The sequence below is a fragment of the Micromesistius poutassou genome (genome assembly GCF_964030765.1).
Source record: "Micromesistius poutassou genome assembly, chromosome: 1".
NCBI lineage: Eukaryota > Metazoa > Chordata > Actinopteri > Gadiformes > Gadidae > Micromesistius > Micromesistius poutassou.
In genome coordinates this window covers 10,947,288-10,961,186 of record NC_140271.1, presented here as the reverse complement: position 1 = coordinate 10,961,186, position 13,899 = coordinate 10,947,288, and the positions used below count along the sequence as shown (strand labels likewise).

At 44.3% G+C, this 13,899-nt stretch overlaps 1 protein-coding gene across 1 annotated transcript in view; it reads left to right on the top strand.

Annotated features, from left to right (window-relative positions):
- The first annotated feature begins 1,963 nt into the window (after window positions 1-1,963).
- cpt1a2b (carnitine palmitoyltransferase 1A2b) overlaps window positions 1,964-13,899 on the top strand; it is a 32,853-nt gene continuing 20,917 nt past the window's right edge. The window contains exons 1-10 of the mRNA XM_084488233.1: window positions 1,964-2,089; window positions 5,686-5,828; window positions 8,161-8,300; window positions 10,960-11,137; window positions 11,534-11,635; window positions 11,948-12,085; window positions 12,436-12,513; window positions 12,978-13,085; window positions 13,408-13,495; window positions 13,636-13,831. Of these exons, the coding sequence (XP_084344359.1) occupies window positions 5,688-5,828; window positions 8,161-8,300; window positions 10,960-11,137; window positions 11,534-11,635; window positions 11,948-12,085; window positions 12,436-12,513; window positions 12,978-13,085; window positions 13,408-13,495; window positions 13,636-13,831 (1,169 nt within the window). The 5' untranslated portion in view covers window positions 1,964-2,089; window positions 5,686-5,687. The remainder of the gene's footprint in view (window positions 2,090-5,685; window positions 5,829-8,160; window positions 8,301-10,959; window positions 11,138-11,533; window positions 11,636-11,947; window positions 12,086-12,435; window positions 12,514-12,977; window positions 13,086-13,407; window positions 13,496-13,635; window positions 13,832-13,899) is intronic.

Below are 13,899 nucleotides of genomic sequence, written 5' to 3'. Positions count from 1 at the left end.
GAACATGTCATCTTCACTGTCCTCCAAACTGACAAGTTTCTCTTCATTCAAACGCAAATGTGTCGTTCCTTCCCTCCCCTCCCCCCCTTAGCCCCTCCTTTTCTCTCTTCTGTGCATTGAAGCAACACGCTATACAAGAGACCACACCCTCTGACCACACAGCTCAGTATCACCTCCTCTGTTCACCTCTCACCTCAGACCCTGGCTGGCCGTTAAAACGGGTTCCACCATTGAAGTTCCTACAGAAGCTACATGTGTGGCTGCGTGTTTCCTGTCCCATCGCCTGGCAACCGAACAGTTATCATAAGATACCGCGAAGCCTACCATTTCATACCAGGCATTCCTTTTCAGCGCTGGAAAAGAAAAAAAACATTGAAATGACGTAACAATTGCTTTCTTTTGTTCCATCCTACTTCTTTGCCGCGTCTTACTGCCGAAAAAAAGTCGTCTTACCTGCCCTGAAACCCACACCTGGGGTTGGTAGAATGGCGGGTGTTAAAAAGCCCCTTGGGAGCAACCAGTGTTAATGAGGTGTGTGTGCGTTTGCGCGTGCTTCTGCGGTTTTGGGAGACACACACCAGCACCACCAATTTTTGTTGTTGTTCTTCTGTGAGAACGACAGTGTGAGAGAGGCAGTTAGTTAGTCAGGTACCTGGTTAGTCAGTGTAATAGAAGGGAACGATGCAAAAAGTAGAGGGGAACAAAATGAAAGACCCCACACTGAGTGATGTCAGGAGGGGAGATACTTGGAAGGAGCCCCTTGAGCAAGGAGATAGTAATGTAGAGCCTCCCTGGGTACTGCTGCACACATGGACGCCAGAGGTCAAGGTTCATCCATTTCATTTACATACTCATTTTGAAAACCCTTCAATGCCACACACTACCCTCACTCTCTATCTCTCGCTCCCGTTCTCTCTCTCTCTCGCCATGAAACTGAATTCACCTCGCCCACATATGTAACCACACCCTCCCGCACCCTCTCACTTGTAAACATTTTATACATCGCATACTTTAAATGTCCGCGCTAGCGGTCTCGGCCCGAGCGCGTCCTTCGTCGTATCTATGTACCCTTAACACTATCTTTGATTCGACACTGTAGTCGCCATATCTTCTTCGTCGTTATTATTCATTCATCTCATTCATCTTCAGCAGTTATGATTGTACGATTGTAATCTTCCTCTTCTCCCCCCAAGCTCTTCATCCCTGCCCCCTCAAACCCACACGAGACCCCCCCCTGCCGTCGTCCTGTCACCTGTACCCCCGCCCTCCCCCCCACTCCCCCCCCCACACACACCTTAACATGCACAAAAGAACAAGTTTGTCTCGAAATATCAATAATGACATGGTATACCTGAGAAGGTTAGGAGATCAGCATCGACGTGCTAGATGATGAAAAGAAATGTCTACAAAAAATACTAAAGTGAAAATGGTGAAGTGCACTATTATTATTGCCTGTGAGAAATAATGACCAATAAACAGAAAACAAAAGGAAATTGTTGGTATTTCTGGACGTGGTTGAACAACAACACATTAAATATGTTACTTGATTTTCTGAATTTTAGAATTGCTTTTAGGCCTCTATAAAATATGAATAGTAGGCCTAGATTCTCGGTTATCAATCATAGCTAGGCTTATAGATAGCGACTGATAGAAAGCCCATTGATTTGTAAGCAACACACAGTGGAGTGTAGATAACTAATTACTTTTTTTTAACTAACTTTTTTTTTCAAATGCGCAGCTGACAGGGAATCATGCAGCATTAAATCATTGTTTGCTTCTCACAGTCTCACTTCTCGTCAAAAAACACTGAAGTCACATTTACACAACTACACAACTACACGACTACACAACTTCCTTTCTTGGCCTGTCACGTGTCAGCGGTGGGCGGGGTCTTCGCCAAGTGACGTCAGCAATGTTTTACAAAAACCGTCCCTCCAAAAAAAGTGCAGCCGAGCCGCGCCTCTTCGTCACTGTTCGTGTTGCTCCTGTCTCTTCTTCTTTAGGAGTGAAGCGAAACGAGTGTGGTGGGGGAAAAACACAAAGGTCGGAACTTGAGATTTCCCCCGGAAAACGGAGAAAACATAAGCAGGTAAATGTACTTTTCTTTTCACTAACCAGAAATCCGCCCTTTTCGGCTACATTGTGTGTCAACAGTCTGCTTGCATTCGCGTTTCCGCCGGGTGATGCTGTCCAGAACACACTGATGGGGATGTTTTATGCCCAAGCCTTGTTTTGTTGTGCTGCTTTTTTGTTGTTGTTTTTTTTGCAGTTTTTGCAGTTTGTGATCGTGTTGTGTGGGTGTGCCTTGCTCAAGGGAATGTGGGCAGTGCTGGATGGCTGCACATTAGTAATTACTCTGAACGTGTTCCCGACATATTTGGCCTCATAACACGCAGGCCGGTAACACAGCCTGGTGTGACTTTACAGCCAAATTAACGTGGTTTGTTTTCAAACATCTTATACGTCTGATATTTGAGCCACTGCCGATTGTGTGCTCCTTTCCTTTGTTATGTTGTATAAATAAAGCCTTTATTACTATGTTTGCCACCCTAGTGTCGCTATGGGCAACTAAACACCGATGTAAGTTAGGATAGGAGTAGGCTTCACTCAATGTGTATTTTCCAAACTATTAAGAGTGCTGGCCTGAATAGTCAGATCACGGAAAGTACTTTGCATACATCCTATGCTATGCACAACTAAACACCACCCACACGAGGCGCGTGGCTCTTAAAACGACCTGTAGATTCTGACGTTGTTTCAGCCCAGGGCTTTTGTCCCTGCCGTTCGGAAATACCAGTTCCTGTCCGACGTCGCTGCTGGCATTGACAGAGTAAAGGGGCTATTCTGCCCTGTGTGAGTGTGTGCGGAGTGGACACAAACACACACGTGTGTGTGTGTGTGTGTGTGTGTGTGTGTGTGTGTGTGTGTGTGTGTGTGTGTGTGTGTGTGTGTGTGTGTGTGTGTGTGTGTGTGTGTGTGTGTGTGTGTGTGTGTGTGTGTGTGTGTGTGTGTGTGTGTGTGTGTGTGTGTGTGTGTGTGTGTGTGTGTGTGTGTGTGTGTGACAGGCGCTCCATTCACCGTTTGTTTCCGCCCGCGCGCCGCCTCCACGCGCTCTGTGCTCACCGCTCGGGGACACGGTCCTTCAGTTCGGCCTGAACTGGACTGGAAGGAGGAGGTCGTGTTTTAAAAACGTTTAAAATTAGGGTTTTTTTCGTCATAACTTTGGTGGTAGGGTATTAGTTAGTTGGTTCTGCCTATATGTGATCCGGATTTAAACATGGAACTAAAGAAAAAGCTATTATAGTGAGGTTTTTAATCACTTAAATGGTTGTTTGTATAGGGTAAACCTTTGACGTTGTCAAAGTTCAAATGTTTGAATTTACGATCTACGATCAATGTGTATATATATTATATATTTATAAAACGGGTGGCTTAAATCAAGCGATCTGATTGGTTCCCAACTGTTGTATATTGAGCGTATACACACAGCTATGACGCCCGTTCGGTTGACAGAGGTCAGTATCACACGGTGAGTGAACTTGATAGTAGGCTAAATTGTCGGCGAACCAAGCTACCGTCTCTAGCCTTCTCTCTGAAGGACGCTACAGTGTTGCATAGCAACTGCCGTACACTTTGCAGGCAGCCAAGAGGGACTACTTTTTTGTATTGTTCAAACTTTCTCGCCGACTTTCTCGCTTTTAAATTGAAAAAAAAAAAATTGAGTGTCTATGACTTTCATTTCGCCATACTTACGTAACCGTTTTATAAAAGCAATAGATCACTTCAGTCAGTGAAATGTTCTCATTATACATGTACATAAGGGGGTCGCCGTCACAACAACGCCCCTTAACTGTGGTATAATGAGAACATACCACAGCCTGTCGTGATCTGTTGCTTAAATATAATACAGGGCTCTCAAGTCTCACGCATTCGGCGTGAGACACGCGCAATTGAACCCATTCACACGCTCACACGCCACACTTCGTATTTCTCACGCAGAGAAATTACTAGGATAGCGCCCAACAATTTGCGCCGCTATTTAACAGTGGAACAGGTAGGAATCAAATGGGTTTCCCGTACGTAGGGTAACCAGACGTCCTCTTTTGCCCGGACATGCCCTCTTTTTGAGACACTTTAAAAAAAATGTGTGGCGGAATTTCAAAATCGTCCGGGTTTTTATTAAAGCCTCATACATGTTCACATTGAATTTACGTTGCGTTTCTGTGGGTCGCCGTCACAAACTACGCCCTCGCCTACTCAGTTCTGTTCGCTTTGCATTGGTGGAAGTGAGTAGGGGGAGTGGTTAAGTAGAGCCTTCAGATTGGACGGTTTGACTTACTTAGTTACCGTCATGTTTTGTATTTATTTTTTTTTACCATTATTGTTTTATAGGGACAAACATTAACAAATTTCTCCTACAGGGGATTGATAAAGTTGTATCTATTGAACAGAAAGAAACACTTGGTCATACTTTACCACAGCATTGGCCTACTGAATGCCACAGATATATTTTAAGCATTGGACTGAATGCCACATAAATATATAATTATGTTTTTGCACGTTTGCAACGTTTAAAAGTTCAGGGAAAAGTATATGCCTCTACTGGTGTTGCTTAAGCCAATATCCTTTTGAGGCAGTGTTGTTTCTGAATATTAGTGTTAAGGGCCAATAATGCTTACTATCATACATTAGTCACCATGTCTGTGGACACATTTGTATGCAGTCACATGTTAATATACCCTCCCCGCGGCCGCCGACAAAATCTCACTCTGAACTCAGTTCAAAACTTGAGAGCCCTGAATATACATTTAGCCTACATGTGTCAATCTAATAATAGAGTTGAATAGTGCTTCCTGTGACATTTTGCTATAATTACAATTTGATTTCAACACTATTTACATATCCTATGTTGACCAAAATCTCCATGTTGTTGACAATGTCATGATACATTGTATAGCAAAACCAAGAGGAGTCAAGGTTATGCTATACTCCGATATATTTCTGGAGATACCAGATGAAGTTAATGTGATGGGTTCTGCGTACACCTTGTTATTCTGTGTCAGTATATAGTGGTGACTCTATGGTTGAACGTGGGGACAATAGCTAGAGAAATGGCCTCGGCTGATGAGGGAGTCAGGCTCAGGCCTCTGCACAGCGCGGAGACAGTGAGGAAACACAATGCTCCCTCTTTCCCTCCACAATACTGCACTTGTTAGGCGTCCCGGGGTGGGGCTGCAGTGTGAGTGTTGAGTGTTGCCATGTCAGTCCTGTCAAGCTGAATGTTCTGAGTTAGTTTTAAGTTTGTTAAATCAAACGCCCGTGAAAAAAAAGTTTTTGGAATATACATACATACATACATACATACATACATACATACATACATACATACATACATACATACACACACGCAGTAAAACACGTACACACACATGCAGTAAAACACGCACACACACATGCAGTAAAACACGCACACACACACACACACACACACACACACACACACACACACACACACACACACACACACACACACACATGCAGTAAAACACGCACACACATGCGCAGTAAAACACACACACACACACACACACACACACACACACACACACACACACACACACACACACACAACCCTTCCTCTTTATAAGCTCCTATACTTCAAGCGTTGTATCTGTGCTCCCCCAGCGATGGCAGAAGCCCACCAGGCTGTGGCCTTCCAGTTCACCATCACCCCGGAGGGCATGGACCTGCAGCTCTCCTACCAGGCCCTGCACCAGATCTACCGCTCAGGGCTGCGCTCCTGGAAGAAACGGATCAGCCGCATGCAGGTTTGTCCCGTCGCTTGTACACTGATCTCTGGGTCTCTCAGGACACCAAGAGTGGCCCACAGGTTTCGGTCCCTTCTTTGTAATATACAAATAGTGTGATTTTTGAGGCTACTACGAGGAACGAGGAACGCAAAGTACAAAAAGGTAGCTGTGTGCACATCCCAACTTCTGGCCAGGTGCAGGACAAATAAAGTAATATAGAGTGAAAGAAATGTAATGTCCGCAGCACTGTTTAAGCTCCCATATTTATTGAATGAAAAATTCACAGCAACGTTTTGACCCTATTGGGTCTTCTTCAGGCAAAAAAGAAGACCCAATAGGGTCGACACGTGCTGGGTCCGAAGTGTACCCGCCAGTGGAAATGCACCAGTGGTCTTAGTCTGTGTGGTCTGGACTGGGAGGTCTCCATCTTTCTTTAACTGGTTTGCAGCATAGAAAAGTCATCGCTGGAGATGGAAACTTAAGGTGCACTAGCCTGGGTAGTAGGACCACCTAGGCTGGTGGTTTTAGGATAATGAAGAAGGATAGTCGAATAGTCTGGTGGTCGTTTGTCTATGCAGTGTTAGTTTGACTTTTTCTGTATAAAGGTTGACATCTATATTGAAAGGCAATAAATAAAAAGCTGTCTGTAGTTCCCTATGTGGTTTCAAATCAGCAACAAAAACACTTTCGCTTTTTGTATTATGTCTGAAACCAGGTTGTTATGATAGTTTCAGGTGAGCCAACAGTCACCGGTCTTATTATAGGCAATTTTCTTCTACTTATATATAGTCCGTTGTGCGGTTTGTTTAATCAGCCCGTCTTATCCTCTGGTTCCAGCTAGTTCCACGGCAGACTCTGCATCATATATCAAACATAAATTATTCAAACTGACTTCACTGCTGTGGAAGAAATACCAAGACAGGATCATTTTGGATGTGGAAGCAAAGCGATGCGTGTTTGTGTACAACTTGATGCATGGTTTCTGCCCTCAAGCCACAGCAAATAAATGTCTACCTATTTGCCTACCATCGCAAAAAAAGTAATCTTGAAATAAATGCTTGATTTTAATAATTTATTGAGCAGCAACCAAAGCAGTTGGAAGCATTTCAGCCTTTCTCTGGACAGCTCTGGATTACACCCGTGAATCTGATCATCACAGATATTTGACTCCTGATCCACCAGTCTTATATTCTGGACCCCTTTATATACTGTGCACCTTCCCCAGGTGACCCAGGGTCCCACCCTGAACAGTTCACCTGTCACAGGTGTCTCTTCCTCGGTCTGAGGTCCTTAAGGCTATGTCTGCACAAAATGTTTGTCGAGACATTCACCATCAAACTAAGCATACATTGCGCTGCCATGGCAACATCCAAGGGGACTTTTCAGCGAGGCCTATAACAATGAAAGCATACAATCAATATTTTTGCAACTACAAATATTAGCGCTGCATCCCATCTTTATATTTATATGAAGTGATCATGAGTCAAATCTACATCACAACAACAAACTATATCTATATATATATATTTACATTATGTAAGGGATAATGTATAGAACGCCGGTCATTATCGGGAAATAAGCCCCGACAGGGCGAACCGGACTCCGACACGAAGCGGAGGTGTCTTGCTTCGCCCTGAAGGGGCTTATTTTAGATAATGACCGGTGACGTTCTATACAGATGATCAGCAGAGAAATAGTCAGCCAAAGACGTTGACGTTGCTTAGCAACCGAGTACGCTGTGGTTGAAAAGTTACCGGACTACTTGCAGAGTGATACGAAAGACGTATCACTCCCTTTCCAGCGGTCATTATAGGCTTAGCAATGGTCATTATTGAAAAATAATTCACCGCCGGAAGTCGGGAAGGCCCATGCAAGTGAACGGAGCGTTCCACAGCATTGGGAAGAGCCGTGTAATAAATAGAGATACAACATTGGATATAGCTATAGATACAGTTTGTTCTTGATGTGTATATAATGAAAATAAATGTTGCTGAGTGATGAACTGTAACCTAATGATTTTGCATCATATGCATTGATTCCTCATTTATTCTTATAATGTATGCTCAATATCTTTACCCAACAGTCTTTGCTTTGTATACACATTCGAAAGCAAGTGAAGGTGGGATGACTATAATTGTGGGGGGGTGGGGGGGGGGGGGGGGTTGTTGTTGGACACTTAATGAGACCAATTATATTCCTCACATGTACAGACTTGTTGCATCCATCAACAATTCACCAACGAAGGTGTTTCATTTCACCCCACCAAAGCTATGTATTGCCCTAAGGTGGGCAACTGTAATTGTGTTTTTGAAGACTACAATGTGTTTTCTTTCTTCTTCCTGTGCCACAGAACAGGGTGATCAAGGGAGTGTATCCCGCAAGCCCTTCTTCCTGGCTTTTCGTTGTTATAGCGATCCTGGCAACCATGTACATGCGCTCTGATCCCAGCATGGGCCTGATTGCCAAGATACAGCAGCACCTGCCACTGAGGTACACACACACACACACACACACACACACACACACACACACACACACACACACACACACACACACACACACACACACACACACACACACACACACACACACACACACACACACACACACACACACACACACACACACACACAAATCCCTTGGTAGTGGTATCAAGTCACTGAGGGGGGGTAAATATACAAGTCTTTTTCAGGTAATTTCACATAATATGCCATACCTTCTCATTATAATTACATTATAATGAGATATAATCTCATTATATTACATTTCTCAATATGACTCGATCATCAATAATATTGAATAATTTCCTTGCCCTATGGTCAGGCAAACAGCAATAGGGTGTGCAGAGTAAACTGTGAAACAACTTCAGTGTTTGCTCTGGTAGGCAGACAAGGTGTGGCTGGCTTTAGATTCAGGCTGGCAGCAAACTACAATACAAGAATGTGTCAGGAGCAGTCACCAAAGCCCACACAGCGCTCACAGACCCTGAACAGCATGTGACGTCATCATTTCAATAGGCAGACGATCCAGAATCAGGTTCACTTGGAAATCAGGGCCAACTCAAAAAACACATTGTCATTTTGTCTGTCACGTCGGTATGTTCCTTCATGTATGTTCACGTGTTATTTGAAACGCAGAGCTTTTTATGCATCGTATGCATAAATGGCTTTTTTATGCTTCCAAAATATGCTCTACTTTCCAATCAGTTGTTTGCAGGCCAGATGTTAAGTGTGCAGCTGGCCATGTAAAAAGAAAAAGAAAGAGCCATTATAACTGCCATTAGTTTGCAAAGAAAGCCCCAAAGCGTTCTAATGTGATACTGGTCACCCACTCAAGACATAACAAGTGTTTAGAACAATATTTCTAGCATCTTTTATTCATGTCAAGTACACTTTATTTGTTGTAGCCCTTAACCAGTTCCAGTCTTCACAGGTGCTTAAAGGCCAAAATCCAATTTTCCTATCATGCAAATCCACGTTTTAACATTGTTTAAACTAAAACTAGACTAGACTATGTTTGACTAAAATGTTACTGTGAGTTTGAATAATTCATAATCCAAACTATACTGAGCTGCCTCCTGGCTGTTATAACTTTTAACTGTCAAACTGGAACTACCTGTACTCTCTTTCCAACAGCACACCTGCTTTATTTTTTTTTGTTGTATGTAAAGGTGTGCATGTGTATGTGTGTAACACTCATGTACCTATCCTAGCACATGTGGTAGACTTCAGTGATCTATCAATGGTTTTATTCGTTGATCATATCAACATGTAGAGTCTAATTATTTTCAATCATGATTGCAAAATAGTGTGCAGCCTGTGGGTGGAATTCAGCATTTTATGTGCCACCTGTGTTTTTTAGGTAGGATTTGTTTTGGATCATTTCTACAGTCATACATTGGATGATCTCTAAAGCAGAGAGATATTGTAGGGTTTTGAACGCTTAGACCTTGAAAATCAGCAGCACATACATTCATATAAATACTGTGTGTGTGTGTGTGTGTGTGTGTGTGTGTGTGTGTGTGTGTGTGTGTGTGTGTGTGTGTGTGTGTGTGTGTGTGTGTGTGTGTGTGTGTGTGTGTGTGTGTGTGTGTGTGTGTGTGTGTGAGCATGGAAACCCGACGGTACCCGACGGGCCGGTTCGGACAAATATTGAGAAATGATGCTCGGATTCAGGTCAGACTCGGTCACATCGGTGCGATAAGGAGTTGGAGTTCGCGTGGGCGTTGCTTTTGTATTAACATAAATTTTACTTTGCTGGAGACACTCATTTTGTGGAATTTATCGTTATTGTCGACTTTTTTGTGGGCATATTTTAATTTAAATTGGTTATTCTGCGCAACAAGCACGCGCTGTGCTTGCTGTTAACGCTCGCTTGTTGTGCTTATCTGTTGACATTTCCAAACGCCTTGCAGTTGTTTAATAAAGGCGTGCTTTCAAACACACAAACGTAATCGTGTCATTAGTATGAGAAAAAATAGACTTTAATTGTGTCGGGCTCGGACATATACATGTATCTTGATGCCTGTCGGGCTCGGTTACTTTTCTGTCGGACACGGGCCGGGCTCGGACAGAAAACTGTGTGTGTGTGTGTGTGTGTGTGTGTGTGTGTGTGTGTGTGTGTGTGTGTGTGCGTGTGCGTGTGCGTGTGCGTGCGTGCGTGCGTGCGTGCTTTCTTTGTCAAGCCCTTAACAAATCTAGTTTAAAGTCTAATGTTAAAAGGGACGCCAGTAATCTTTATGATATATCATGATATTCTCAAACCCCTCTGGCAAAAATAAAATGCAAACCTGTCCCGTAAGCTCCTCATGCGACCAGCAGATGGCGCTACCACCAGAGAGACTCCTTGTGCCTCTCAGGACCACCAGAGGGCAGTGTTCGACCTCTTACTCCGCTTGTTCTCAATTGATTCAATTAAAAAGAGCTTGAGAGCAATGGACAAAAATAAACACTAACGCCTCCAAAGCAGTTTAAAAATGAAGCAAATGAAAAACAACAAAACTAATAAAATAGAGAACTGATAACTAAAAAGTAAAAGAACAGCCTAATTACATAAAAAAGGAGAAAATGAACAACTCAAAAGTAAAAGTACAGCATAATAACCAGGTGTTCTGTGCCCCCCCCCCCCCCCCCCCCCCCCCCCCGGGCAGTCTGCACGTGTCCCTGAGCTCGCAGGGCCAGACCATGCTGTCAGCGCTGGTGTTCAGCACGGTGCTGTGGCTCTCCGTCATCCTGGCTCTGCGCTTCTGCCTCAAGCTGCTCCTCTCCTACCACCGCTGGATGTTCGAGAAGCACGGACGCGCCTCCACCACCACCAAAGTCTGGGTGGTAAGACCGCCCGCCGTGCCCCCGCCCGCCTCCCACTTCCCTAAAGGGTTCACCGAGGAAGCTCCACCTCCGTGGCTGCACCTCTAGTTGCAGATATTATGTTCATATTTTCTGTCGTTCTGGCTTCCTTCATCGTCGTCATTTTTTCGTCAAAACATTGAATATAATGTAAAAAAAAACTTTAAAATGAGGATTACCACAAAAATAAAATAGCCTGTGTGGCTGCCTTGTGGCCGCCAGCACCGCCTTAGTGGCTTGCATGATTCAAGTGCAAAACTTTTATTCAATGAAACCATTTCCGGAAAAAAAGACATATCCAGTGTCGTCAAAATGGTTGAACTCACTGTAAAAATGTAACCCCTTTCATTGAAGGTCGGTCTTTCTTTCTCCCTTCAGACGTTGTTACGGTTGTTGTCAGGCAGGAAACCGCTTCTTTACAGCTACCAGACTTCACTACCTCACCTGCCCGTCCCCACCATCAAGGACACACTCAGTAGGGTAAGCACACACACATACACGCACGCACACACACACGCAAATACTGCACTGTAACCCTTATCACCGACTAGTTCACCTGACCAAACCTATCTGCAAAGATTGAAGTAAATGGAACAAAATAACATGACGGCACTTCTTTTTTTTTTAATAAAATGAGTAGAAAAGTAGCTCATAATAATTGCAATAATTAAATGACGACACTTCTTTTTTTTTTTTTAATAAAATGAGTAGAAAAGTAGCTCATAATAATTGCAATAATTAAATGTTTTGGGGAAAATCAAATGCATTTTGTCCCTTCTCCCTCTCCACCAGTACCTCGAATCGGTGCAGCCGTTGCTGACTGGTCCTGGATTCGAACGGATGACCGGGCTGGCCAATCAGTTTGAGTCCAGCCTCGGGAACCGCCTTCAGCGCTACCTCAAGTTAAAAGCTCTCTGGGCCACCAACTATGTAGGTATCTCCCCCTCCCAGACCCCTGCTGTCCTGGTTCCTTGTTCGCATAGAAGGCGCATCTACCTTTGAACAAAAAATACAAATATATCTCAAAACACACCCAGTAATTTGCGTTTCATCTTCACTGGTATGTCACTGATAAAAGCCTCTCCAAAAGGAAGCATAATGCTTCCTTTTGGAGAGCTTTTATCAGTGACATACAGTGGTGATGAGACGAAAATTAATAAGCGTGTTTTGACGTATTTTTTTCCAGGCATCAAAGATCTGTTCTGTGATCTGAGACCTGATTGAACTATTTGAATGTAGATCTTTTTTTTAAGCATGTGGTGCATTTGTTTTCCTCTCAGGTGAGTGACTGGTGGGAGGAGTACATCTACCTGCGCGGTCGCAGCCCCATCATGGTCAACAGCAACTACTACGGCATGGTAACGGAGACCGCCTCAGACCCCTGGTCACCGTAGAAACACAGACGCTCACTGTGTGCTCTGCTTAGCGTCCATAGAGTCCACATCACCTAGAATCAACAACAGCAACTTCACATAGAATTCATTGCAAATGTGACCTGGCAAAGGTGATTCAGCTTCTACTTCAGCTTGCTACTTTTATCCAACACTCTTTGCTCCAAGGACAATTATATTTTCTTTGTAAATATCTGAGCATCATCTGGCCGGTGTTGTAGTCACTGTCTGTGTTGGAGCATTTGGTCACCGTCCTTTTTAAATCCTTTGGTGCGTTTCGATTACCGTTATACCGGTAATCGTTTGTTTATTAAATGTCAGTTGCTGTTGTGTTAGTTTTGTGTCAGTAACCTGTTGTGATTACATGGCTGTAACACTTGTTGGCATAAGACAAAGTTTTTGAGGTGATTCTCTCTCTCTGGTGGTCCCAGGACTTCCTGTATGTGACCCCCACGTCGGTGCAAGCGGCCAGGGCAGGGAACACCATCACAGCCCTGCTGCTCTACCGCCGCAAGGTCAACCGGGAGGAGCTCAAACCGGTAAGCAAACACATCAGAACTACCCTCTTAGATACATCTAAAACATTTGTTCAAAGTAAAAATCTAAACTTGATGTTTCTCCCAAAAGAATGTATTGATTTATTAATGGTCGTAATGGTTTTATTGTCACAATTTTAAGCCAGTAGGATATATCTGAATGCTGTAGAACTCGAGGCCTAGTTGCCAAAAGTTTTAGAGCAGACTATTATTATTTGTGCTTCCATGTTGCAAGAGCATGTTGCATCTTGTAAGAGCTATGTTGGCTTATTTGTACTGTATGTACAACATCGTTAATGGGTGGTTGACCTCTCTCTGTCCGCAGAGCCGTGTGCCCGGTACGGTCATCCCTCTGTGTGCAGCTCAGTGTGAACGAATGTTCAACACCACCCGCACCCCGGGGATCGAGACGGGTACGCACGCACGCACGCACGCACTCGCGTGCACCCACAAAATACTGATAACGTAATGTAGAATATTCATGCAACCACAAAAAACAAACCAAAAAAGCACTCACTGACAACTTCCTCCCCGTCCCAACACATACACACAGATGTCCTCCAGCACTGGCAGGACAGCGAGTTTGTGGCGGTGTACCACAAGGGGCGCTACTTCCGGCTGTGGGTGTACCAGGCGGGCCGGCTGCTGAGCCCCAGGGAGATCCAGTACCAGGTCCAGAGGATCCTGGAGGACCCCTCCCCACCCCAGCCCGGCGAGGAGAAGCTGGGGGCCCTCACTGCAGGGGACAGGTGGGTTCCCCCCTCCACGCAGCCTCAGTACCACATACAGGGCCTCTGGGTGGGACGTCCCAGACACA